A 26,946-nucleotide genomic window follows, 5' to 3' on the forward strand; every position below is an offset into this window, starting at 1 on the left:
GAGTGTGGTTCACTCCCTAGGGATCAACGCCTGGCGACCATTGTGGTGATCCATAAGGAGGGGAAACCGAGGGATAGGTACACATCATACAGGCCGATTTCACTTTTGAACGCCGAACCTAAGATCCTTGCAAAACTGCTGGCTAACCGTTTGATCACCGTTATCGATGAGTTGATACATCCAGATCAATCCGGTTTCATTTTGCATAGAAATACTGCCCTGAATCTCAGGCGTCTGCACGGCGTTCTCGCGAGAGCTGCGACGTTGCGTGAGCCGGCCATCTTGGCGTCATTAGATGCCACGATGGCTTTTGATACCGTGGAATGGCCATACTAATGGGCTGCGTTGACTAAATTTGGGTTTGGACATGGTTTTATTGGCTGGGTGCGGCTTCTCTACGAGGAACCCCTTGCGCAAATGGTCGTGTTTCTACTCCGTTTAGTCTTGGGAGAGGCACTCGTCAGGGCTGTCCCTTGTCTCCGTTACTGTTTGCCCTAGCCCTAGAGCCCCTCGCCGCATGGATCCGATGGGAACCCTCGATGAAGGGTATTCAATGGTCTCCTGATTTTGAAGATCGCATCTCGCTCTACGCAGATGATATCTTACTGTATTTGACCTCACCCCGGAAGTCATTGATGGTTTTGTGCGATGTCTTGGCATCCTTTGGTAGGAACTCTGGTTTGATTATTAATTGGGCGAAATCCTACTTATACGTTCTTTCTGGTGATGTCCCTCTTCTTCCATGTGCCTGCCCTTTTCAAGTGACTGACAGGGTTTAGGTACCTTGGTATCTTTATCTCACTGGATCCGATGGCCAGTTATGAACAGAACCTTCTCCCACCCCTGGCTAGATTGAAACAGGACGTTGCGGGTTGGCGTAAACTCCTGCTTTCACCGCTTGGTAGTGCGGCCCTATTTAAAATGATGTCTCTGCCTCGTTTTTTGTATGCTCTCCAGAACACTCTTGATATAGTTCCCGCTAGCTACTTTCGTGCTGTCGAAGACCTTCAGAGGAAGTTGATATGGGACGGTAGGCCTCGTATTGCTCTTGCCAAATTGACGCTCCCGTGGTATGACGGGGGAATCGCTCTCCCTGACATCAAACGTTATTATTGGGCTTCTCAACTGGGGGCCATTAATCATGGTATGTATGGTCCTGAATTGAATCCTTTTGCTATGGATAGATGGCCGTTGCCCTGGGGTAATTATTATAGGGCGCTGTACTCAAAATCGGTGGCCAAGACTCTTTCGGGGCCTACGAGGACGGCGGTGCGTACGTGGCAGGACGCTAATAGTTCCCTGGGGTGGAAAGATCGCTTGACTTTAGCTACCCCGCTCTTTGGTTCGGACAAGCTTGGGAAGCTGTGGAAGACCAAGGGGTTCGATAGGTGGGACCTTAACGGTATCAAGTAAGGTGGGTGACCTTTGGGTTAAGGGCCAGGTGAAATCGTTTGAGATGTTAAAGAAGGAGTTTGAATTGAGCGAAACAGAGTACTTTCGCTATGTTCAGGTTCGCCATGCCTTAATGTCGGTTTTCCCTTTGGGTGAGGTGATTCCGGAATCGTCCCCACTTGAAGATAGGCTATTGGATGGCCATGTACCCGACAGCACTATCTCCCTTGTTTACAAGAAACTAATTAATAATAGGTCAGATCTCCAGTTACATCTCTGGGACTTGTGGACCCGTGATGGCCTTGAATTGGATGACGAGGACTGGCAGTATGCAATCTCCTCTCCTAAGGAGGTCGCGATTCCAGCTCGACTCCGACTGGTACAACTTAAGATCCTCCACAGGATTTACGTCACGGGCCCCCGTTTGGTCCGAATGGGCTTTTCTGAGGAGGGATTATGCAAGCGAGGGTGTGGGCAGGTTGCTACTTTTCTTCATATTATTTGGGAATGTCGTGAGATTGCTGCTTTTCGGAGTGGGGTCTATGAGGTCATGAAGGAAGTGATGGGTATTGCTCTCTTGCCGGAGGCCAGACGCTGCTTGTTGAACGTCTGGGAACCCACGGATTATAATGTAGCTCAGACTCAGTGGGCATCGCTGGGGGCCATGATCGCCAAGCGAGATATTGCTCAGTTGTGGGGGGTCCCAGAGGCCTCCTGCAGTGGAACTATGGAAGGAAAACATGGATTGGTGTATGTTCAGGGAAAACACAGTGTATCTATCCAGGGGCCATCCCCGGAAGTGGTGTAGAGTGTGGGGACCTTGGAATAGTTATCGTGGAAACATATGTATACCTCTAGCAGTTGATGACATTGATGTTTCACCTTCCCCCTGACTCATGCATTTTGACCGCTCTATTGTATTTTTATTACGTTTGGCCCCCGTCCCCTCCCCCTCCCCCCCCCCCTTTCCTTATGTCGACTGCTGCTCATTGTATTTCTTCCTCCCTTGATTGAACTGGCACTTTGTATAACATGTGTTATGCCTTGCTTGTTTTATATTTCAATAAAAAGAAACATAAAAAATAAATAATGGACGGTGACCAGCCGATTGACTCCTCCAGATCCCTTCTTTTCAGAGTCAACCTGAAAGCACCACTTGTAAGGGAAAATATGAGGAATCATACTGCACAGAAGTAGCTCATAGCTGTGGCAAATGAATTTAGTAAGACTGAATTGCCAGCGGCAACAAAGAACGCTCAGAGGCCACAAAGAACTAAATGGCAGATCACGCATGTCGGAGAATTCAACGCATTATCAAAACCTACAATGTTGTGTCACCATCCTGCCATTAAGACAGAGGTGTAAAAGAGGTCTGTAAGATAATTTGAGGACCTGCATGGTTCTGGAATTCGAGGGTCACAGCTTTTTCAACCAAGGATATCGCCAAGAAAGGTAAAGGAGTAACAGGGTGAGATAGTGAGGTCATTGAAGTCCAACTTGGATTTTGATTAGAGGAAGGACTTGGCCAATAATAGTAACTCTCAGGCATCTGATGAGAATGGTTAAAATATGGTCGTCATAAGATTAGTCTTTGAGGGGTTTAATAATGCTGTGTAGCTCAGTACAGGTGAGCAATAGGATTGTGGGATAGATACAATGCAGAAGCAGACGAAATTTGAGATGCAGATTGGAGAGGCTGATATTATTACATATGGTGTCTCTTTTGTTGGAAAGATGGACATTTATGGATTCTTCAAAGTCAGTCTTGGAATACGAGTAAGAGGTCTTTAATTAGTGCAGAAAATTTGAGAGTTTCAATGCCTCTTGGAGATGAGTATGTGCCCCCCAAGCTTCCCCTACCTCTTTCTGTAAATTTGGAGGTTAAATGTTTACGAGAGCACAGTGCTTAGACTTCCCTTTCTTGAAGCGTGGAGGAGGAAGCATAAAAATAATAAAGAGAAAAGCAGGTAAACCATGTTTTTACAAATTCTGGAGCTACAGATAAGATTAACAGTTGGTGGCAGCGGATTATTGCAGTATAGTCTACTATACCTGCAAACCATGGTGGGAGGTGGTGGTGATGGGAGGTGGTGGTGGGTGTCTGTTTATAGAGACAGAAAGAATGGGAATGTGGCAATGCATCACCTGAGTAGAGGGAAGAAGCACTGAAAAAGGACATAAGGATTTGCTGTGCCTTAAAGGGGGAGGTTACTGAGGAATAATCGATCTAGCGTTTAGTAAATTGGTCTGTCCAGTCGAGAAGGAGAACTGGAGAAAGAGGCTTTGGACAAGATAAAGTGTAGATGTTCGGTGAGAATTTTCAGACTGTTTGACAATATCCGAGCTAGAAAGCAACCGAGCACTGAACAGGGAATATGAAGGATTAGGATGAGGGAGGAAGAGACTCTGGAGGATCTGGTCTCATACCTGGTCCCTCTAACCAGGGGGCTATAGCGAAGGTCAAATGAGGCATAGAATATTGGAGAAAGAGTGATAGGTAGCGAGATGAATGGAGAGTACCAGATTATGTGAGAATGCTATGGTGCAAGATAGGACAATGAACCTGCAACAGGTGATCAAGAGCAGAATCTTCTATCAGCTAAAATCTAGTAAAATTAACTCAATGTTGAGGCTGGAGCAGGTGGAAGCAACAAGTGAGCATATGCCCACACCTAGCAGGAATGCGGACAGGTTGGTGCACCTGGCTAGGTAGGCAGTCCTACCCCATGTTCCAAATGTTTTTTACATTATAGTTAGTGAGGAGGGATGATGCTGGCAGAATTAGAATACAAATGGACCATTCTGCTGCTGAAGGTGTCACCAGTGGAAAGCAGCAACAATAGGCAAAGAGCCTTGAAGCACTTAATAAAGTTGCACTGCCAGGAGCCTCCGGTACAGGGCCTAGCACTATGCTGTGAATGCGTTGGATGTTCATGTACCTCGAAAAGTTTGGACCTTCATTCAAGGTGGATGAACATCAAAGGAGGAGGAGAGCCAAAGTGTACTTGTCTTGGCTTGGACAAATACTCCTTGACTTGGCCTGGCCAAATGAAAACTACTTGACCCAAATGCCTGTATGACTCGCACACATACCTGGCACCCACCTCCGCACTAGTAAAGTTTTCTGCAAAATAGGGAGGTGCAATAAAGAAAAGTCAACTTTTAGCATACTTTACCAGTAAAGCCATTAGAAAAAGCACTGTTGATAATGTGACATGGAAGCTTTAATTATTAATCCACCTCCCACTTTTTTCCCTCTTTCTAACCTGCTCCAACATACCTTGGACTAACTATAAGATACAGTAATAGAAATGTGATTGGTGGGGAATAAGGGAATGGCTGGATCGAGCAGAAAGTATCAAAGAATAAGGACACCTGCAGTAGAAGAATAAGTAAAGATGTGTCTTCCAGCAGTTGCTCGCTCACTGTTAAGGGCCAGTTATGAGTACACAGGCTCAGAAATTCCAAATACTTCTCCAGCTAGGAAAATTCATTTGAGAATGCAACACACTCACTATGTCAAGGGGTATCCACAAGTGAGTAAAAATCCCCAAAAGATAATTAATCAATCCACTAGCTGGGAAGAGACCAAAGTGGTCAAAAATGGAAAGATCAACTGCATACTAAAATGAAAGGTGATACCTCATGCCCCTTATGAGAAGTGCCAGATGTAGAAAATCACAGCTCATGAAAAAAGAGGAAAAGGCTAGAACAGGAGTTCAATCTTTTATCACACCAGATCCTACTGCATAGTCATTCATACCAGCTTGAATGCTGACAACAACTGCAGGGCCTTCTGGTGAATTTCCATCAAAAAGATCTCAACTAGTGTGAGCTAAACACATTTGGTACAGTCTTTTCTCTCTCTTCTTTATCACCAAACACACTTTGGAATCCATAAAGAGGAGCAGGTAGAGAAAAAATGTGAATCTAGTAGAAGCTTTATTGAAAGGAGAAACTCCAGCCACACTTGAACAAAGGAGATCCAGTCTAGCAGCTGACTTTACTGCTTCTCCACATGAACAGAAACATTCTTTAAGGGACAAACACTTTCCTAGAGATACAGGTAAGTGATGGAATCAATCAAACATAGTCCCCTAGATTCATCAAAGTCCCGTTTTGCGAGTCCTTAATAGCGATTATTAAGGAATCGCTATTAAGGACTTGCAAAACGGGATTCATGTAGGAATCGCTAAATAAATTGCGATTCCTACACATTCCTTATTTGCGATTAGCAAATTGCTAATCGCAAATAAGGAATAACTCCCCATTCATTCCTATGGGCCTAAAGGCCCATAGGAATGTATGTGTGTAACATACTACTGAGAAAAATGCACAAAAGTGCATTTTTCTCAGTTTTCGCTATTTACCACGAAATTAAACTTCGCGGTAAATAGCGGCAAAAAATAGCGAAATCGCAATTTATTAATGGTTCATGAATAGCATTTAAGGAATCTCAAATTGAGATTCCTTAAATGCGATCGCAATTTGAAAAATCGCAATTTTTTGCGATTTTTCAAATTACGAGTTTCATGACCCATTGATGCATTCCAAATGCCATTTTTGCTGGCGCAAACGGCCGAATTCTGCGATTCGCACCGTTTGCGCCCGCAAAAATGCTTCATGAATCTAGCTGTAAGATAATAAGACACTAATAATAAGATAATACCACAGGCACCAACATCATTTGAACTTCAAGGTTGGTTTAATTTAGAGGTAAGAATGTTCACAGGAAAGGATCAAAAGGGGTGGGCACAAGAAAATTACTTCTGTAATGAGAAGGAAGCTACCAATCAAGGAACATAATGTTACTCGAGACATAAGTAAACTCTACCTTCCTATCCGTACAACCTTTCCAAGATTCTCAACTTACTGGTAACACTATAGAGAAGTAGGAGCACATTTAGGAAGCAAAACTTTGTAGAAAATAATGCTCTAGGCCACTAGGCTCTGGAGCAGCACTCGAGGAAATCTTGAATAGACATCAAGAGGTTATTGCTTCGAACAGTGGATGAGCTAACTGAGGGCACAATTCATCACAGGATTACTAAATGATCCCAAGTCCCTTCAGTAATTACAATATTACCCGGCACCCGAACTCATTACTTCCTGTTGCACATGGAATGCATCTTACAAAGAAGATTTATATCCTAAGATTCCATGCAGTTCTGCTAGTGAGGTTTAGTGAGTTGTTAACCAGCATAGTATGTGTGAGACTTGGCATCTTTTGGCGTGTTTCCCCTGAGTTTTTGCTTTCTGCCCTCCCGGTTTTTACTCTGTTTTTGCTGGCGTAGTGTTTCTGCGCCCTTTTCGCACTGCTGATCAGTGGTAAAGTGCAAGTGCTCCTGTAGTAAAGTATGTTATGGATTGGTGTTTCCATGATTGGTGGTTTGGTTTTCTTGTCAGCCCCTAGTAAATTGCACTGAGTGTGCCAGAGCCTGGGAACCAAATGCTACGCGTGGGCCTGCAGCACGGATTATGCGACCAACGTGATTAGTCCGAAAAAAAGGTACCTCAGACCTGCCATTGCAGAGTCTGTGTGCAGTTTGTAACTGTCATATCAACTTGGCCCATGCACACACTGGCCAGACCCTAAGCTTCCTTTGTCAGGCACCCCTAAGGTAGGCCCAAAGTTCCCCTGTGGGCAGGGTACAGTGTATGTGAAATGTAGGACATGCCCTGGTGTGTGTGGCATGTCCTGATAGTGAATTACAGCCCTTTTCGTTTTTCACTATTGGAAGGCTATCTGTTCCCTATAGGACAGAACTGGAAGTTTGTTTATAACATCTTATAAACATAACTGGCCATGGGAACTAGGTGGGAAAATAACATTTTGTATGCCTGAACTCAGAATCAAACAATGCATCTTTTAGTAAAGGTGATTTTTACATTCTGTGCTTGAAAATAGCACTTTTTAGGAAGGAGGTATTTTCTTGATCAGTCATCCTGTGTGCCTCTGCGGGAATGTGGCCTGTCTGGGTTTTGGACGACAGATGGCTAGGAAGCAAGGGTGGCTCCCGATAGTCTAGGTAGGCCATGAAAGGGCTGAAAGGAAGTGGGATGCGATGGGGGAAGAGGGAGGAGATTTCCTTGCACCTCAAAGGGCCTAGTCTGCCTCTGACAATGCCGTCTCCACCTCTGCCAAGAAATCACACCAGAGAAGGCAGAACTGGTTCTGGCTGGGCACAGACACCCTTTGCCTAGAGGATCAATGGATTTTTGGATACAAATACTGGGGCCCAGACCCCTGAACTTTAGAACTCTTTTGGATCAAGAAGACTGCCAAGAAGAGCTGGAAGCTGTGAGGAGGGACTAGCACTTTGCTGTGTGCTTTGCTGTTTTGGTCTACAGTGGCGGCTTCTGTCTTGTGCAGTGAAAGGACTGGACTGAACTTTCTGCAATCTACTTTTGTGAGTTTCTCCAAGGGCTTGAGGTAGAGCTTGCCCCCTGTACAAGAAGTCTCAGGACCAGCAAAGACTTCAAGCTCTTCTGCTCTCAGCACTGGGGACTGTGTTTTGTGCTGCGACACAAGAAAAGCAACTCTACGATGCCGCTGCAGACTCTGTGTCCTGAAGGCACCACAGAGGGCACCGCGACCCTGGTCTCACAGACGACCCCTACTGAAGCCGCCACCGAGCCGCTGCTTGCACCGCGACCTGTTGGCACCGCACTCCTCACCGCCTCGCTTCACGCCGAAGCCTGGGCATCGCAGAGGGCACTGCCCCAACGCCGCACCACGACTCTGGTCTCACCGACGCCTGCGGATGCCGCCACCGAGCCGTTGCTCGCACTACGACCTGTGGGAACCGCACTCCGCACCGCCTCGCTCCACTATGATGCCTTGGCCTCCCCGACAACGCCGCTCCATGCTGAAATAGATGCCGCTGCTTGCACCGTGGTTTGAGGGCACAGCTCAAAGTTACATGACGCACCGCTCTCATCCCACACCGCAGCCTTGGCCTACTGACGCCGCCACCATCGACTCCCAGTCGTTAGCCGACAACACCACTTCAGCAGCGATGGCGACGCTGCTTGCACCGTGACCTGCCAGCACCGCCTTCACCTTGCACCGTGACCTGTTCTCACGAACAACGCCATCTGATGCCGCCACCCACCCACTGCTCGCACCGCAACTTGAGGGCACCACACGCCGCACGGCAGCACCCGACCCCAGCACTCCTTATCCCAACAGAAAGGAGCTCAACCTGCAACGCGAATGACTTCAAGGGCATCGGCGCCCTGCATCTTTAACAGGTACTGTTTGCGGGTCTTGCCGACAACCTAGCTGCTCCACGAAGCCGCAATAGCACCGGAGCTATCGACATCAAGTAACTGTTTTTAAAGCATACTTTGATAACTGTAGATTTTTCAGTATTGTATTGTGGTTTCTCCCTCTTTTGGTCTTGTATGTAAAAAATATAGGCTATTTTTCTAAACTGAGATGGTGTCCTTTTGTAGTGCTTACATTGTATTCAAGTTGGTTATGTGCAAATACTTTACACACTGCCTCTAAGATAAGCCTGACTGCTCGTGCCAAGCTACCAATGGGGTGAGCAGGGGTTATTTTAGGAGTGTAACTCCCTTATCCTGGCTAGAAAGAAGGGTCCCTACTTGGACAAAGATGCAAGCCCTTGCCAACTAGAGACCTCCATTTCTAACAGTATGTGAATGTGCTATCTAAGTGGCACACCTTGTATTCTGAGTGGCTACCAAATCCAAAAATAGCTGAAACTCAAGGAAGCACTGTAAGAGAAATTCCAACAAGTTAAGAAAAGATTTCATTTGCAGCCAAACCAAGCGCCTTTCCCAAAATTAAGGTTCATTCATTTTAAATACCTTCACTGGCTATACCGTACACCTGCCTCTCTCCACAAGATAGGGCTGCTTGATAGGGACAAATGTGCGTGCTGCTCATCCGTCGGTGCCAACTGTGTGCACCTGGGATGGCTATGCCCCAGGTCTCTAGGTTTTGGGTAAAGGTGTGCTCTGAAATTAGTGTCATCACCTCTGAGCATATTGTCCCCAACTCCCTACTGTGCCTTTTGGGCCATGTCAAAGACGTCTCGGACACCTACCGCAACCTAACCGCCATGCTGATCATACTAGCCAGACGCCGGGTGACAATTCATTGGGGTCGCAGACCAGAGCCGCTATTAAAATACTGGCAGGCCGAAGCCACTCATTTTCAATCGCTCATGGGCGAATTCTGGGATTTGATGGCAAATAGACCTCCTGATATATGGGGCCCCCTCATTTCTTATCTGGAAGACCCTGACAAGCACACTGATGGCCCCCACCCCAATGATCCACTGATTGCAGCGACTGACTCCAGATTAGAACGACCCCTAAAGCTTAGTAATCCACCTCTACGCAACACTACCACTCTGGCTTTACTTGTCTCTTCAGCCGCAGCGGGCACACCGACGCAATGCATGCAACGGTGTCAACCTTTTCGGTTAATGTATTGGGTGCTATAGTTCTGGATTCATCTGTAATGTGTAAAATGCCTTAATGTTCAATAAAGATTGTGTCAAAATCAAAAAAAAGGAAAACATTTCATTTAAAGGTTGCAGACATATTCGAGTTGTATCAACTTACTGTAAGATGGTGTTTTATCTCGCATCTTGGCAGGCAAAGCATTGACTTCTACAGGATACACCAATAACTGATCAGAATCCGCAATGGTAAATCTCCGCCTCCAGCTTTCATGGTCTAGGTAAGAATTTGGAGACTCAGCACCTTTTGATCTGGGTGGTGTTTGCCGGTGTTTGCTGCCTCCGCCATAACCAAGGCTGCCCTTCTCGTCCCTAAAATTAAAACATATTCATAGGTAAATGGTTATGGCAAGTAACTGGCATCTTCACATTAGAATCAAAACCTTAAAATTTCATAAGAGAGGAGGCCCATCCCCATACTTACTCTTAACATATACAGCTGTGGCCGGTGCAGGTAAGAGTGGTGAGGGGGGGGACGGAGTGGGGGGGGGGAAATCGACAGATGACGAGTAGCGCAAATAAAATGAAAACACTTACCTTGCGCTCGCCCCATCGCTGCGTTTGTCTTTATTTAATTTTTTAGCTCGTTGTTGTATATTGACTCCCAACCACTCTTACCTGCATCTGCCGCACTTCATATAGGCCCTGCTAAGCAACTTAAAGGCCAGGTTGCCAATACCAAGGTGTCGCAGTCTTGATTGCACCTCATCAGATTGGGAAAGGTCTATAGTCAAGTGGAAGTACAAGAGTTGTGAACCACAAAATGCTATAAACACCCTAAATAACTAATAAGTGAACTCACCACCCACGAGTGCAATTATATTGAATTATATACTTTTATTTAATCAAAAAGAATTCTTTTTTGTTTTTTAGAGGTATTCTTTGTGTACATATATATCTATTTTTCATTTTATAAATTCATTCATAGTGAAATACGGGCTTGATGCTTATCCCGTGTTGATGCTACTAGCTTCCAGAATGTGGAGTGTGGCTCAATGATTAGAGCGGCAGACCCTGATGCAGAGGTCTAGCCCGGGACCAGGGTTCAATTCCCTGCCTCGGCGGGTCTTGGGCTCAAAAATTCCACGGACTTGATAATTCTCGCCTCGGTGCCTATTCCAATCATAGAGTCTCACTCTGCAACTCTGGGCAATAGCTTGCTTAATCTCCACAACGGCCCCCACAACGCTAAGGATGCCTGGCCTCCACCTTGGGGGTGCCCAGGAGTGGACGCCTCACAGGGAAAGCCAGGATGGGTTCCACAGCGGTATTCGTACAAGCGCCTTGAGACCCTTGCGGGTGAGTAGTGCGCTATACAAGTATCAATTTACAATTTACAGATAGATTAGAGGTTAGGTTTATGACGTGGTTAAAACGGGCTCAGAAAACTGATGTATAACAGATATTTGGATATGTTCCTAAGCGTTCAATAATCAATCCGCCGAGAGTCAGGGTTCCAGGGTTTTGTTACATCCCCATGTTCGTAACACTTGACGATTGTAGCGGGCTATGACTCTCGGTCTACTGGAAGCATAGCGGCGGATCCCCAGGCAACGACTTGATGAGTGTAACCCTCAGTTTTCTGATCCCGTTTCAACCGCGGATATACATGTCTTTTGCAATACATGGCCACCTGAGGAAGGCTAACTGGCCGAAACGCGCGTTGTGCATTACCCTGCCGTTATTGCATATATCACTTGTCTGGTCTTATGTTTTATGTTTGTTTGTAAATGGTATTAAATGTATAAATCTATGAACTACAAACCAGTCTCACTATGAATGAATTTATAAAATGAATAATAGATATATATGTACACAAAGAATACCTCTAAAAAACAAAAAAGAATTCTTTTTGATTAAATAAAAGTATATAATTCAATATAATTGCACTCGTGGGTGGTGAGTTCATTTATTAGTTATTTATGGTGTTTGTAGCATTTTGTGGTTCACAACTCTTGTACTTCCACTGGACTATAGACCTTTCCCAATCTGATTAGTTTCCCTATGTATAGCAAATGTATTACTATTTGTATATAGGGGTCCCCTTCTTTCCAAAGCGTTGATTGCACCTCATGCCTTTTTCTTTCACCAGCCTACACTTCCAGTCTCTTAATCAGACTCTTGTAAGTTATTTGTCATCAGTTTCTCCCTCTGTCACCGTTCGATATCTCTGTCTTCCTCTCTCTTGGTCCGGGTCAAAAATGTAGTAAAAATAATAATAAGTCCCGGTCTCCAAAAATGAGTGCCTGTGCTCAACAACTACAACCACCAGCACATGAAGCATCAAAGGTGTCCACCTTTAGCCACTTTACTTCCTCAGTATCACAGCTCCCTTCAGCCGGTTTGATGTCTTCAGAGATGTAGTCACCTCCCTGGTTGCAATATTTCCATGCATTAATGCACCTTAAGCTGAATAAATATTACTATTTTTTTAACGTTGTTCCTGCGTGCTACCTATTGCGACCTCTGCTTTTAGGAGTCCCCTTACCACCGAAAAGATGCGCACCTCGTGAACTGTACATTTATTTTCTTTAGGAACCAACATAACTACCTTTATCCCTCCCACGTTTCTTTCCTCAAACGTACACAGATTTGCATTATGCCTCTCTTCACCTGACCTGTGCTGTAAACTCTGTACCCCTCTTTGGTTTCATGTCACATTTCTCTACTACATAATTCTACAAACAAGGCTTTATAATAATGTGTACCTGGCTCACACGACTGCTTTTGTCTGCTAGCTATGCCTTACTGTAGGCACCACAAATCACATTTATGTCATCAGACAGGATAGCTCTCAGGTATATATCTGGTTAAGGTGAGGGCTATAGATCTGCTGAAGATTTCAGAAAAGACTGGTGAATAAAGGAAGGGGATTCCTTTTATAAACCAGACCTTTAATTACATTCCAAGTTGGTGGAGTGTATTGAACAGATTTTACCTGTATGTACAAAGTAGTACAAAAAGGAAGAGAGTCAGATGTTTTCTTATGAAGAAATAAGAAACATGGATTTTAAGAAATTATCTACAATAGTGGTATCAGAATAGGAAGGCAGCATGACATTTTTTTTTAGTTAGGATTAATACTTATTTTGCCAGACATCACTTTTTCGGTTTTCTCCGCAAGTAATCCTGGTGACAGTAGGTCCGAAGATGCCCAAATTTGGGTCATGTAACTGGCTAAAACACTGTCCCCAAAAGGACTCTGCACCACACCCGAGGGCAAACTCTTAGAAACCTATTTCTGTTCAGAAAAATCTGACAAAGGAATTCAGGCTGGTTTGACATTTTTCGGCTTTGGGTCACCTCGCACATAGTTGGTCTCTGACTAATGACGGGCTAAACAAAAATGTTGAAAGAAATGCTGCTCGGATGATTATCAGTGTTTATGATTATTTCAAACATATTTGTACCAATTTCTGTTTTTTTCAGTGACTTTTGTTGCTGCTAAATTCCTGAAAATGTTCCAGGAAACAAGAAAATGGGTCAAATAAGAAACAGACCTTAATAGAACAAGAATATATGAAGAAGAAGAAGACCATGGAAGTCAACACTGAAGCTTAAAAGTATTAGAAGCAATTCCTATACTTGGTTAGGGTTTTTCCAGCATATTATGTGAACTGAACTCTGTGGTTTCCAATTCACTTCCGACAGTGAGTTACATTTGTCAACAAAAGCCATTAGAATTAATTCAGTTAACCTCGAAAAATCATGCATTCACATTTTGCGTAAACTAAAAGGCTATTGTGTACTGTGGCTAAAGGAGCAGATAGATGCTGCCACTCCATTTCCAAGTAGAGAGCACTCTACAATACGGAGGAACTCCTAGATACAGTCACCCAGAATGAAGGAAAATATTAAAAATGTCACTGGTGGCAGTGCAATGGGTCCTGCTACATTACCCTTTTCCCCTCTGGTATGGGCCAAATTAAGAAGATGCCCTCAATAATAACTTTATGTACAAAGTACAGAAGTATGCAGCAGAATGAACTATGAAAAAAAGGTTTGAAGTGTCTTGTGGTGTTAACTGTTGTGCTAATTGTGGTGTTTACTGGGCACACAGCGCTAAGGTTTGAACCCTGAAGCGACAATAATGCAGGCTCAAAACTTAGATTTTGCTTTTTACCCCATAATTCTGTACATGTACTAGATAATAATTTAGTAGTAAAACGCAATGTTTGATTGTGCAGTTACGTGTATAATAATAGTAGACTGATAACTTATCTTCCACCTACTTCATGGATCACTATTGCTAAACATAAAACGCGCTCCAACCAGTGTTTTCTTGATCTTCACGGACATATACTGAATAAATGAAAATCACAAAATGTACGTAAGATCCTACAAGCTGTAGAACCCAACACTGTTGGTCAAAGTTCTATCAAATGTGTGTCCAACCTTGGCCGACAAGGGCCCATTCCATGCCAGATTTTCAAGATAACCCCATGAAACACCTGTAATACAGTGAATCTAAATATGAATTGTTTACATTGATAGTGGTTATTATGGATATCTAGCATTTGTGCACCCATGCTCAATCAGAAAGGCCAATTTACTGGATACTTCCGGAATGTAGGGGGAGGGGGCTTTTATTTTAGATCCCCTGGCTTTCCCCTCCGGTATACCCTCCTACACCAAACAATAAGCATAAGCCAATATATAGAGCAAAAATATTTCAATGTTTGCTTTCACCATATTGCTTTCCGCTAATTAACAAAACTACTTGGGACATGACCAACAAACGGTGTTAGGAGAAACAGCAGATCAAGTGACTCCCAGAGGGTTTAGCAAGAAAACAAATCTAGACTAATCCCCAGTGAGCGGAATATGTGATCGGAGCTCAGAGTCTGAGGCAGAAAAGAGGATTTGTGCAATGCTGTTAAGGGGATATGCATACCGTGGCGTATACGGCTCAGCGGGTGGCGGGGGAATGTACAGGTCCAAAATGGCTGGCTTTTCTTTCTTGAGGGAGGAGTCCAGGGTACTTTCTGGCGACTGAGTCGAGGTCGATGAAGGACTTGTCTGTAAGAGAAGGAACACCATCAGGTAAAACAAGTAACATCAGAAAACAAGGTGGAAAATACATTCTAATAGGCTACTAGAAAGAGGTGATTTTTCTTCTGTGTAAAAAGGGGTCTTAATTAACATTCTCAATAAATGTTATATTGCTTGATCTGTTGAAAACTATAGAAACAGAAAAATACTGCAACTCTAAAGGGCTAAAGCTTCGGGAGACAAACACAAAATATAAGTGACAGAAAAAGGCAGTAGCTCAATTTCTTAGTAAATTATGGTGTGCACTAGTTAAGATTGCAATGTGATTTGAGAATACCGCATTAAAAAATATCAATCTTTCGACTAGATGGCCGCATTATGCTACTAGAGCGACAACCCACTTACATCTCAAACACCAATACCAAAGATATCGGACCATCAAGGAGACCCAAGTCTCCAAACCACTTGTTGCAGGAAAAAGGCAAGGCAAGCAATCTGGTAAACTGCAAGATAATCCTCTAAAACGTTCTCCAACACCACCCAATGTAAAATCAGTTACAGAACGATCACATTAATCTAAATTAATGAGGTCTAAAGACTAAAGCGTCTTGGATAAAATATTACGCATATGAATCATTTTGGCTAGATATGCGAAATTATACTGTACGGAAATGCAATCCCCAAACACATTTTGCACAGCAACATTTTGCCAGTACCTGTACAAGAGGGGGTTTCCAGCGCAGGTTCTTTAGAGGAGCAGGAGTAAAGTTTGACAAGCCAGTGGGTCGTTTTTTCAGAATGAGTTTCACTTCAGAAGAATTCTCTCGCAGCTTCCCCACAACATTCTTCAGCTGCCAACCAACCTATGGAAGAGAAAACATGTAGTCCTTGTCAGCAAAGCCATTCGATCTGCCAATGTGGCACCATGCTTTAAAAATCTATCCATGGTATTGATTTATAGGGCTTTGTCCAGCATAAACCAGGCTGCTGGAAGTCTAGCATTACACATCTGTGGATGAAACGTGAGAGTACATGTGAGATCTAATGAACCTAAAGAAAAAAAAGGAGCCACAGAAAGTACAATAACTGGCCGACATGACAAAGAACAACACAGAGGTCGACAAGACATTTTAATGTAGGAAACATTAGTCCAAAACTAATTTCCCAAGCTTTGATGTTAACCTTCTTGCCCAAGAAACCAACGGGCCTTTCAGACTAACTCTTTTTGGTACCCTGGTAGCTAAAGTACTTTGAATTACGAGCTTTTCTAAAGAACTTTGGCTTTAGATAGGAGACTTCGTTGATCAACATACAAGGGGGAGATCTTAAACTTAACGCTCCTGATGAATACAGGTAAGTCTCCAGAAGAAATGTAAAGGAAGGAGACCTTACTTTGGACAATTTACAGGGTTTAAACCTTGGGAACGTAGACGGTGATATCTGGCCTAGTCACTGTCGGATTCGCTGATGAATTTTGTCAGTAAAACACTTATCAGCTCCACACTTGAGACGATGAGATATTAAAAGAGAAATGGCACCATTGAGCTAGTTGATGTTGCATATATAATGTTATCATTTCCAAGTGGATGGGGGCATGACTGGAGGGTGTGGTGCCATCTGATGGCGTTGAAGGGCTACTCCTGGGTGAAATAAGTTTCCAGAAGGAGTCTGATGCCTGAAGGAGTTTCATAATTTGAGGAATCAGCTGAAAGATGTACCATCCACCAGAAGAAAACAAGTTACTTACCTGTAACGAATAGTTTCTTACCTGTCGGTGTAGTTTTGCAGCTTGAAGATCTTTCTGGATTCACTATGCTGTGCATTATTCCGCGATCTGGTGGTTGGGTCCGGATTCGTAGTCTTTTTTCTCTTTTTTTTTGTAGCCCAGGTGGGCGTCGACGTCCCACCATTTGGTGCACCTTCGTGACGTCGGCACGCTTCCTGCGGAAGCTCCCACCCTTGGGCGCCATCTTCGGATTCTTTTTTCTTTCCTCCTTTGTGGTGAATCCATGGCTATGTGTATTAAAACTTTCCTTCAACGTAAACTTCTTCACGTATATTTGTCTTGTTAAAGCGTTCCCATCTTACTCTATGTCCTTCCACCTTCTCCAGCCTCATCTTTCTGGCGGAGGTGGGTGGGTTCGCTAGTGAATCCAGAAAGATCTTCAAGCTGCAAAACTACACCGACAGGTAAGAAACTATTCGTTTTGCAGCGTGAATCTTTCTGGATTCACTATGCTGTGCATTGATTTCGTAGCGGTTTTGTCACTCATGTGGCGGCTGGGTGGAAGATGAGCGTTGGTTGTTAAAGATATGTTGAAGCACTCTTTGGCCCACTTGTGCTTCCTTGTTCATCTGCACATCTACGCAATAGTGTTTAGTGAAAGTGTGCACTGAAGCCCATGTTGCCGCCAGGCATATGTCTTGGATGGGCGTGTTTGCCAGGAAGGCGATTGTTGCCCCTTTCTTCCTGGTTGAGTGGGCTCGTGGCCCCTCCGTGAGCTCCTCGCCCGCTTGCATGTGGCAGAGCTGTATTGTTTTTGCAATCCATCTTGCTATGGTGTTCTTAGTCACTGGTCTACCTAGGAGACTCCTTGCGAAGGACACAAAGAATTGTTTTGTCTTCCTGTGTTCTTTCGTCCTTTCTATATAGTGCATTACTGCCCGCCTTGCATCCAGAGTGTGGAGCGCCCTCTCCGCATTTGATGTGGGCTTCTGGAAGAAGCTAGGGATCTGGATACTTTGGTTCATGTGGAATTTAGATACTACCTTGGGCATGAAATGCGGGTCTGTCCTCATCACGACCCTGTCACTGTGTATTTGTATGTACGGTTCTTGCAGGGTTAAAGCTTGTAGTTCGCTCACTCTGCGTAGCGATGTTATTGCTACTAGAAAGGCTGTCTTCATTGTCAGTATTTGTAGTGACGCTTTATGGATGGGTTCAAACGGCGGCTTCATGAGTTCCGTCAGTACCACGTTCAAGTTCCATGCCGGCGGCGGCATCCTCTTGGGTGGCGCTATTCTCTTTGCTCCTTCCAAGAACCTTTTCACTACTCTGGAAGTGAAGAAACTTCTCCCCGTTTCTCCCCTTGTGTATGCCACAATCGCTGCCAGGTGAACCCTCAGCGAGGACGAGCTTAGTTTGGCTTTGATCAGGTGCGTGAGGTATCCGAGTACTGTAGACTCTCTAGTCAGTTTTTTCTCCAGGTTTTTCTTATGGCACCACTGCATGAACCTCTTCCATTTCTCCCCATAGCACTTCCGTGTACTGGGTCTCCTTGCTTCTCTCAGCACCCGAAGTGTGCTCTCTGGTAGTTTTAGATGAGCAAACTCTAAGTCCTCAGGAGCCACGCTGACAGGCAGAGGCTTTCTGGTTCTGGGTGTAGAACTTGTCCCCCTTCCATGGAGAGAAGGTCTCTTCTTTTTGGGAACTTGTGTGCTCTGCCCTGCGCCATCTCCATAATCTGGGAGTACCAAGTCTGCCTCGCCCATTGGGGAGCCACCAGGAGGAGAGTCATGTTGCTCGACCTGCACTTGTTCAGGACTCTGGGGATCAGTGGCGTCGGTGGAAAAGCGTAGGCAAATTTCTTTGACCAGCTTATCCATAGGGCATTCCCATGGGACATTGGTTCTTGTTCCCTCGATGCAAAGTGTTGGCATTTTGCATTCCGGCGTGTTGCAAACAGGTCTATTGTTGGTGTGCCCCACCTCCTGAACAGGTTCTCTGTCTCTTGGTTGTTCAGTTCCCATTCGTGGGACACTGATGCTTGCCTGCTGAGCCAATCCGCTTCCACATTGTCCTTCCCTGGCAGGTGTATGGCCAGCAGGTCTATCCTGAGTGGGATCGCCCATCTCCATATTTCTTGAGCCAAGCTCGACAGAGGGAATGACTGAGTCCCCCCTTGCTTGTTGATGTAAAACATCGTCGTGGTGTTGTCTGTCTGTATCAACACCTTTTTGTTGTAAAGGTGCTTTTGGAAGGCCTTGAGGGCCAGCAACACTGTTTTCAGTTCCAGGTAGTTGATGTGCTTGACCGCATCTCCTGGGTTCCACAGACCCCTCACTCTGAGCCTGTTCATGTGTGCGCCCCATCCTTTCTGGGATGAGTCTGTGGTGATGGTCACAGTTGGGTCCGGTGGCGTTAGAGGCTTCCCCATCGTTATATTCTCCTTCGTCCACCATGTCATCTCCTCCTGCACATTGTGCGTAACAACCACTAGATCTTCCCAACTTCCTTCTGCTTGTGACCATTGTTGTTGCAGCCACTCCTGTAGTGGTCTCATCTTTAGGCGAACATTGGGGACCAGGTGGATGCATGACGCCATCATCCCCAAGACCTTGCTCACCGTCCTCACTGTCAGAACTTGCCCCTTCTGGTAGTGACGTTTCTCCCTCAGCAGGCTGAGTGTTCTCTTCTCGCTGGGTGTCACTCTGCATTCGACAGTGTTGATCAGGGCTCCCAGGAAGATTTTTACTTGTTCTGGGTCCATGGAGCACTTCCTCCAGTGGATGGAGAAGCCCAGGTTCGTGAGCGTTCTTGTGACCTGTTCTGCGTGGGCTTTGCACCTCGTGTAAGAGCTTGCTTTCACGAGCCAGTCGTCCAGGTAGGGGTACACGTGTATACCCTCCCTTCGCAGGTGTGCGGCCACCGCCGCGAGGCATTTGGTAAAGACCCTTGGTGCTGACTTGAGCCCGAAAGCCAGGGTCGTGAACTGATAGTGGTCTTTGTTCACCTTGAATCTTAACAAGTGTTTGTGTTTCCTGTTCATGGGGATGTGCAGGTATGCGTCTTTTAGGTCTATTGTGGACAAGTAGTCCCCGGGCCTTATTTGTGGGATGACCTCTTGCAGGGAAGTCATCTTGAACTTTTGAGTTTTTACGTAGGTGTTCAGGAAGCGTAGGTCCAGGATGGGTCTTAGGCTTTCGTCCGCCTTTGGTACTAGGAAGTAGTTTGAGTACACTCCCTTGTTCCGTTCTCTTTGCGGGACTGGCTCTATGGCCTCTTTGAGGAGCAGTTCTTGAGCTTCCTCCTGGAGCAGGCGCAGTTCTCTGCCCTTGTGACCCCTTCTCTTTGGCCTCCTGCTTGGTGGGTATCTTTCCAACTCTATGCAGTATCCGTGTTGTATAATGTTTAGTATCCACTTGTCTGTGGTTATTTTTCTCCACTCGTGTAGGAAAAATCTCAACCTTCCCCCTACTGGTGTTGTGTGTTCTCTTGAGCCGTGTCCGTGTGAGCCTCTCCTTAGCTGTAGGTGCTTTCCCCCCGGAGGCTTTGGGTGGGTGAGCGCCTCCCTCTTCGTGGAGTCATTTTTGGGGGGGTTGATCACCACCTCTCCGTCTTTGGCCCCGTCCGTTTCCTCTCCCTCGAAAGGACTGGCCCCTATTCTGGGAGCTCCAATTCTGTCTCTGTTGACCCTGTTGCCATTGGTTGTCCCCTTGTTGACCATGGTGGTGCGACTGATGCGAATGTGATTGCTGGTTTCCACCTCTACCATTTGGTCTCCTCGTGGGGGTGCCTCTCCGCATCCCCCTGAATTGTAGGGCTCCCATTGATTTGGCTGTCTCATTGTCTTTCTTCAGCTGGGCCAGTTTGTCATCCACCGCTGTTCCGAACAGCGTCTCCCCATTGAAGGGGGTGTTCAGGATGTTGTTCTGTACTTCAGCCTTGAAACCTGATATTCTGAGCCAGGCCTGCCTTCTCTCAGTGATACCTATGGCCATCAGTCTGCTTGATGTTTCTGCCCCGTCTAGGGCCGTCTTCAGGCATGCGTTTGCTATGTCCTTTCCCCCCTCGACGAGGTGGGCTGCCCTCTGCCTGTACTCCTCAGGCATGTGTTTCAGCAACTGGCTCATCTCATCCCAGTGCTGGTATTGGTGTCTATTCAGGAGTGCGTTGGAGTTTGCCATCCTCCAATGCATGGCCGCATTCCTTTCTATTTTCCTTCCAGTGAGGTCCATCCTCCTGCTTTCCTTATCAGGTGGTGGACCAGATGTGGTTGGCACGTTGGCCCTTCTCCTGGCAGTTGCCGCGATAATAGAGTCCGCTGCCACGGTGCCCTGGATATAAGGGGGGTCCCCGGAGGAGAACTTGTATTTCTTCTCCGTCCTCGGGGTCACCGACCTGCATGTAGCCGGTTCCTTGAAGGCTTCAGCTCCTTGTGCAGTGACGCTCTTCAGCATGGGCAGGAAACTGCTTTTTGTCTGTGAGGGGAGCAATGTTTCCAGCAGGAAGTCTGCCTTTGTCTGTTCCTCCTCCAATTTTACATTGTAGACGGTTGCAGCCTTCTTGACGACTTCATAGTAAGCCCCGATGTCATCTGGCGGCGAAGGCCTCGACGGATACGTCTCCACAGGTTCCTCGGGGTTATCGGCCTCGAGATCCTGCCATTCTTCGTCTAAGGACGCTGAGCATTCTGAGTAGTAGCCCTCGCGGAGGTAATCTCCCTCCGAGCGGTAGAAGTCCTCCTCTTCCCCTTCATCTGTGGGGTCTGGAGTTTTCGGCGGCTCTTCGGCCTCGAAGTCCTCCTGCAACTCTACCTCTTCGGCTGGCGCTGCGGTGCTCGAGGCGGCAGTCGCGGTCTTCGAGGGGATCGAGTAGTTCTTCATTTTCTCGTCGAAGTCTCTCTTCCTCTGGAGCATACTCTCCATTTCGGCCTCGAGCCTTTTTCTCTTTTTCTCCATCTGTGCCGCCTGCTCGGCGTCGAGCTTCTCGGCCGGTCTCTTCGACGGCGCCTTCGACGTGGAGGCCATTTTGAGCGTCTTCTCGCTCGCGGGTCCCTTCTCGAGGGCCTGCTTCGACGACCTATGCTATTCGCTGGTCTTCGCCATCTGGGAGTCCTTTTCGAAGGATCCGCTGGGCTTTTCGGAGGATGCAACTTCGGACGTCGAAAATTTCGTCGCCGGTGCTCCTTTCGAGGACTTAGCCTCTGTTTTTCGGGATTCTCCCTCAGGCTTTCTAGGCCCTGTCTGGGTTTTCGGGGTCGTAGACTCTCCTACCTTTTTTGAAGGTCTCACATCGGTCTCTACGACCGTGAAGTCATCTGGTCCCTCGGCGATGTTCTCCTCTTCCTCGGAGGAGGCGCCCAGGTCGTAAAGCGGCGGCGTGGTCCCTTTCCCTTGCATCGTCTGGTGGGCCACCCTCTGTCTCTCTCGAACTCTCAAAGTCTTCGGCGTGAAGACTGAACAGGCGTTGCAATCCTCGCTGGAGTGGTCGACCGGCAGGCAGAGGTTGCAGACTGGATGCTGGTCCTTCTGCGCGTACTTGTGGTGGCAATTACGGCAGAACTTGAATGGAGTGTTGTCCATGTGCTCGGTCAGGGGGTCCCCTGCCCGCTCCTTCTCCTTGGCTGTCGAAAACCTCGATGTTTTCTTCCTCCTTCTCCGTTCTGGTTCTAGGAGGTCTTCTTCTCCGACCTTCCTCGGTCCTTTTTCTTCCAAAAACTCGTGTATTTCCTTCTTTTCTCCTGAAACTTCTCCGGAGCTTCATGCGACGATCCAGACCCAACGGCGGAAAAAAGAATCTGAAGATGGCGCCCAAGGGTGGGAGCTTCCGCAGGAAGCGTGCCGACGTCACGAAGGTGCACCAAATGGTGGGACGTCGACGCCCACCTGGGCTACAAAAAAAAAAAAAAAAAGAGAAAAAAGACTACGAATCCGGACCCAACCACCAGATCGCGGAATAATGCACAGCATAGTGAATCCAGAAAGATTCACGCTGCAAAACTGTAGTTCTCCAGTATTGGAAGCTTTCATAGATTCACATTCCTGAATCATTCCCCGTCGTCGAGACGGGAATCTCTGGTATATAAAAAAGCAATGCTTAGATAGATAGCTAACTGAAAAGAGGCTTAGGGCCATTTCCCTTTTGCAACCATAACCTTCCTTATGTAAAAGAGACCAAAATTGTCCCTGAACCAATCAAAACATCTCACCCTCTAGAACACTCCTGAGAGAACCTTTTGCCCCTCAGATTTTCTACCGCAATGAACAATGAAGAATGTCAGCAGACATTCATAAGTACATATAGATGGATATTCATTACTCCACAGGCATGAAGATGACTCTCTATAAAGCAGGGGTCTTCAAACCGGTCCTGGAGGGCCGGATCCATGCCAGATTTTTGGGATATCCCCATTAAGATACATATAGTTATTTTAAAAATCTGGCATGGATCCGGCCCTCCAGGACCGGTTCGGAGACCCCTGCTATAAAGCATCAAGAAAGATGAAAGCGCCCTCTAAGAGAGCATTGACTAAGTGCGACACGTAAAGAACAGGCAACAATTCCATCCCAAGACCAAGGAATCAGAGAGCCTTTAAAGATCCGAGACATAGATACCTACAACAGTCCATGACACAGAGGCAGACAAGTCCACAAGTCAATAATGAGGGCCGGAAAGGTACAGTGGCATATGAAAGAGGCTGTCCAAGCATGCCACATCTGGCCTCTCGAACAGACCACACAATCCGGATGGGGAATATCACATCCCACAAGCGGGGTTGTGGGTACAGTACAGTGTTGCAAGGATGCTGTGTGACAGGTGACAAAGGAACATGCACAAAAACTAGGACCAATAACAAATAGGAACCCCTGAATTCATCGGTAACAAACAGCGTTTTTTTGTCTCCATGAACAACAGAAGTACAGAGACGAAAGAGAAGGCAAGGAGTGGACTTCACATATTTCCTCATCCTAAACAAGTACATGGACCTGAGAAACCCCTCCTCGAATATATATATATATATATATATATTTCACAGGAGACTGTTGCAACGAAAAATTACTTCATGAAAAAATTATAACTATAAGAGGATAAATTCCAAAAAAGGATGCATCTAAAGCACAAGAAGTGCCTCTGCTTAGTGAACAAAATTATGACCAGCTCATGGCTCAATCTACTGGCCTGATGTTCCACTGCAAGAGAGTTTACAGCGCGCCTCGCCTCAGAAAGTAGGACAAACATGCATTTCCATGTATCTACGATGGGCGAGAGGGCATTCTCTACACAATTTTCAAAGATGCACTTCTAAGAGAGAAAATGTTGCATTTTTGGGGATTTACAGCCAACAAAGATCAGAATCATTACAGACCCAGATAAAATCAATTCATTGAACCATTATAGACAAAGACGACAGTGGTATTTCTGAAACCCGCTGTGCACAGGTTCTAGTGGAAGCGGCAATTAAATCTAGAAATGAAAAGGTAAGTTGTCTGCCTGAATGAATACAGATAAGTAAAATGTCGCTGCACGAGGTAATTCTTACATGTAGCATGGACAGAATTAAATCTGCTTTTGCAGTTAATTCAAATTAGTGAACCCCTGTATCATGGCTGTATACACATGAGACTAATAGGTCCTACGTTTTTTAAGCGTTTGTTGTGCTCATAAAGTTCATTAGGGTCTTCTATACGGGTGGCAGGGCCTTTATGGTATATTATGCAAGCAGCTGATGTGTGGCACTTGCAACCCCAAGATTCCAGCACCACCGTCCATTCCAGGGAAAACTCAAGGACCACCTTTTTTCTTCCAGATAAACTTAACATTTCCTTTCCGGTTTCCAAACTGGATTCAGTGCTATAGCGCCAAGAAGGAAGGACGTAATTAAAGCCAAGATCCCTGGACATTACTATAACCTAATATTATGCTGCGCATTGATTTTTTTTTTGGTTTTGTATAAAGATTACGAATACCTTCCCTGGGAAACCGCAGTACCTCGTCAGTCATGCGTGCTTGACACTTGACCCCTGGTAGACGTGGCATTAATCACACCTTCTGAGAACACGCATTCCACCCCCGGGACGGGACGCGAGGCGAGGGAAATCACCGGGGCCTGCGCGAGAGAGGTGCGCGCGTGCTGGATAAATGATGCGCGAGATGTTTTGTAAGCATCTCTCCAGCTCCCAGGCCTCCGGGCCTCGTGGCGCCTCCAAGGGAAACACAAGGCCCGGGGGGGAGGGGGGGGGGGCTGGACCTGTTTGTTACTTACCACGGTCTGACGGTTGACTTGAATCACCTCATCGCCGGCGTGAATTTTCCGAGATCGATCAGCCGGGGACTACAGGGAGAGAAAGAATAAACAGCAACAGTTAAGTTAGGTCGGCATGGTTCCTGGTTACAGAACATATAATGAACCAGCTTAGCATTCGTAAACGGACACAAATGTTTTACAAAGTTATATCGGGCTGCAAACTTCTATACAAGGAATATTCACAATGACCCACATGATGCCGAAAGGGGACTTTTCTGCACTTCTATTTGTAAGAACGCATTTTTAATAAATACCTTAGGAAATATGTTTATGTAAAACGTTTCCAAAGTACATGGGGTCATGAAATCACAACGATCACTGAACAACGTTTTTATTTAAAAAAAAAACTGCTAGAGCAGACCGATTTTACAAATTGGAAACATTAATTGGAAAAAACCGTTTGATAAACGCCCAACATCATGCAGAGAGGGTAGCAGGCTAATCCCAGACCACAACCTAAATCTGTGAAGTTACCAGAAAACAAATTCAAGGCCTGATTTCGTTTGGCGGACGGGCTACTTTGTCACATACCCCGCCTGCCAAACTGAGGGTCCAGGTGCCTCATTTAACGCTGGACAGATTTTAAGTAATCCATCGACGGAGACCCCAACGGCTCGTTCAATGGAATACTTTCTCCAGTGGCCCAACGGTGGGAGCCGTGGGCAAAAGGACTGTGCACGGTCCACCCTATTTAGGGTAGCCGAGCACTGCGGTTGAGGGGAAATTATTGCTGTTGATTCAGCCCTTGGAAAAGTGTGGGTCAGATCAGATTGTGATCTGTTGGTGTGCACCCCATGTGTACTGACATAATAGAGCGATGTCATGGGACATCGGTGGATTCAAATGTCAATTTTTCGTAAACGCTTTAAAAAAATGTGATCAAGGCCATTCAATTACAAACTATCTGCCCCTATTCCAGTCTAACAACATCCCTGTTGAACTATTAGTGCTGTATGGGAGCGGTGGAAGATGCAGGACAGGTGGGCAAAGAACAGCATCCTTCGTCTCACTGCTCAAGACCCAGTGGTACTCGCACAGCTTTGCGGTGAAAGCAGTTGTTGGCCTGAAGCAGGGTCAGGGCACTCTGTTCCCGAGAGTAAACACTAGGCCAGTGGTATTGTTTATAGGTTTCTGGAATCTTACGGAAGGACCGGGGACACATTATTACATCTTTGGAATGGCGAAATCCCTACATATGAATAAACAGAGTTAAGAAGCTACACTCCTTGACTTCTTTCACCGAATTTTACTGAGTCGCAGAGATCGTCCCCTGCAGAAGCCCACTGCGGGTTGGAAGTATCACCGCAAAATATATACGACCGCTTTACCACAAAGAGCCTTGAAAAAGTCGTGGGTTACATTCTCAATACGACGAAACACGTGTTGGCTGTGAGAGTCCGAGAATGAAACTTCACAAGAAACAACCGGATTATACTAACGAAATTCATTTCTGAATGCAAGAATGTTGAATGCATAATTTTGAAAAAAAATGAAAAGAACTTGATTTTGACGTGTGCTAGGGAGTATCTCTGTTCCCGAGAGTAGATGGACTTATCTTTACTCTCACTGCGCCCAATCCCTTCATGTTCTGCCTTTATGTGCCAGGTTGCTGGCAGAGTTCAGCAGAGGACGTGCCAGCAACTGAGCCAACTCGTGCCAGGAGAAGGGCTGCAACCTTAGAAGAGGACATGCAACCCTCTATGGTGGGGTCACTGAAATGTTTGTTACCTACTGTGGATTTCAGGGCACATTTTGAAATATACATGCTTATAGCTACATCCCACACTATATTACTGGTCTAGGGAGGACCTGGCTTAGCAGTTCAGGCTGGACTGTTCCCATGAGGAAGCAGGGTCAAGACTAATTTGCATATGGCTCCGTCTAACAGGGTGAGCACAAGAACAATGGATTTAACCAAGATCTCATGACTGGGGAAGAATGTTTGATTTGTTCCGAATTCCGTCCATCATTTGCATGTCTTTTGATTTCTCGCCCGAAGTGTGCTAGGTAAGCCCAGATGTGGGTCTCGATCTCACAAT

General features: G+C 45.9%; 1 protein-coding gene across 1 annotated transcript in view; it reads right to left on the reverse strand.

Annotated features, from left to right (window-relative positions):
* CNKSR3 (CNKSR family member 3) overlaps nucleotides 1-26,946 on the reverse strand; it is a 211,473-nt gene that overhangs the window by 34,885 nt on the left and 149,642 nt on the right. The window contains exons 8-11 of the mRNA XM_086927390.1: nucleotides 24,866-24,934; nucleotides 15,596-15,742; nucleotides 14,782-14,906; nucleotides 9,991-10,199 (exon numbers count right to left, since the gene is read on the reverse strand). Coding sequence (XP_086783516.1) covers nucleotides 9,991-10,199; nucleotides 14,782-14,906; nucleotides 15,596-15,742; nucleotides 24,866-24,934 — 550 coding nt within the window. The remainder of the gene's footprint in view (nucleotides 1-9,990; nucleotides 10,200-14,781; nucleotides 14,907-15,595; nucleotides 15,743-24,865; nucleotides 24,935-26,946) is intronic.

The sequence above is a fragment of the Lissotriton vulgaris genome, chromosome 6 (genome assembly GCF_964263255.1).
Source record: "Lissotriton vulgaris chromosome 6, aLisVul1.2, whole genome shotgun sequence".
In the NCBI taxonomy this organism is placed as follows: Eukaryota; Metazoa; Chordata; class Amphibia; order Caudata; family Salamandridae; genus Lissotriton; species Lissotriton vulgaris.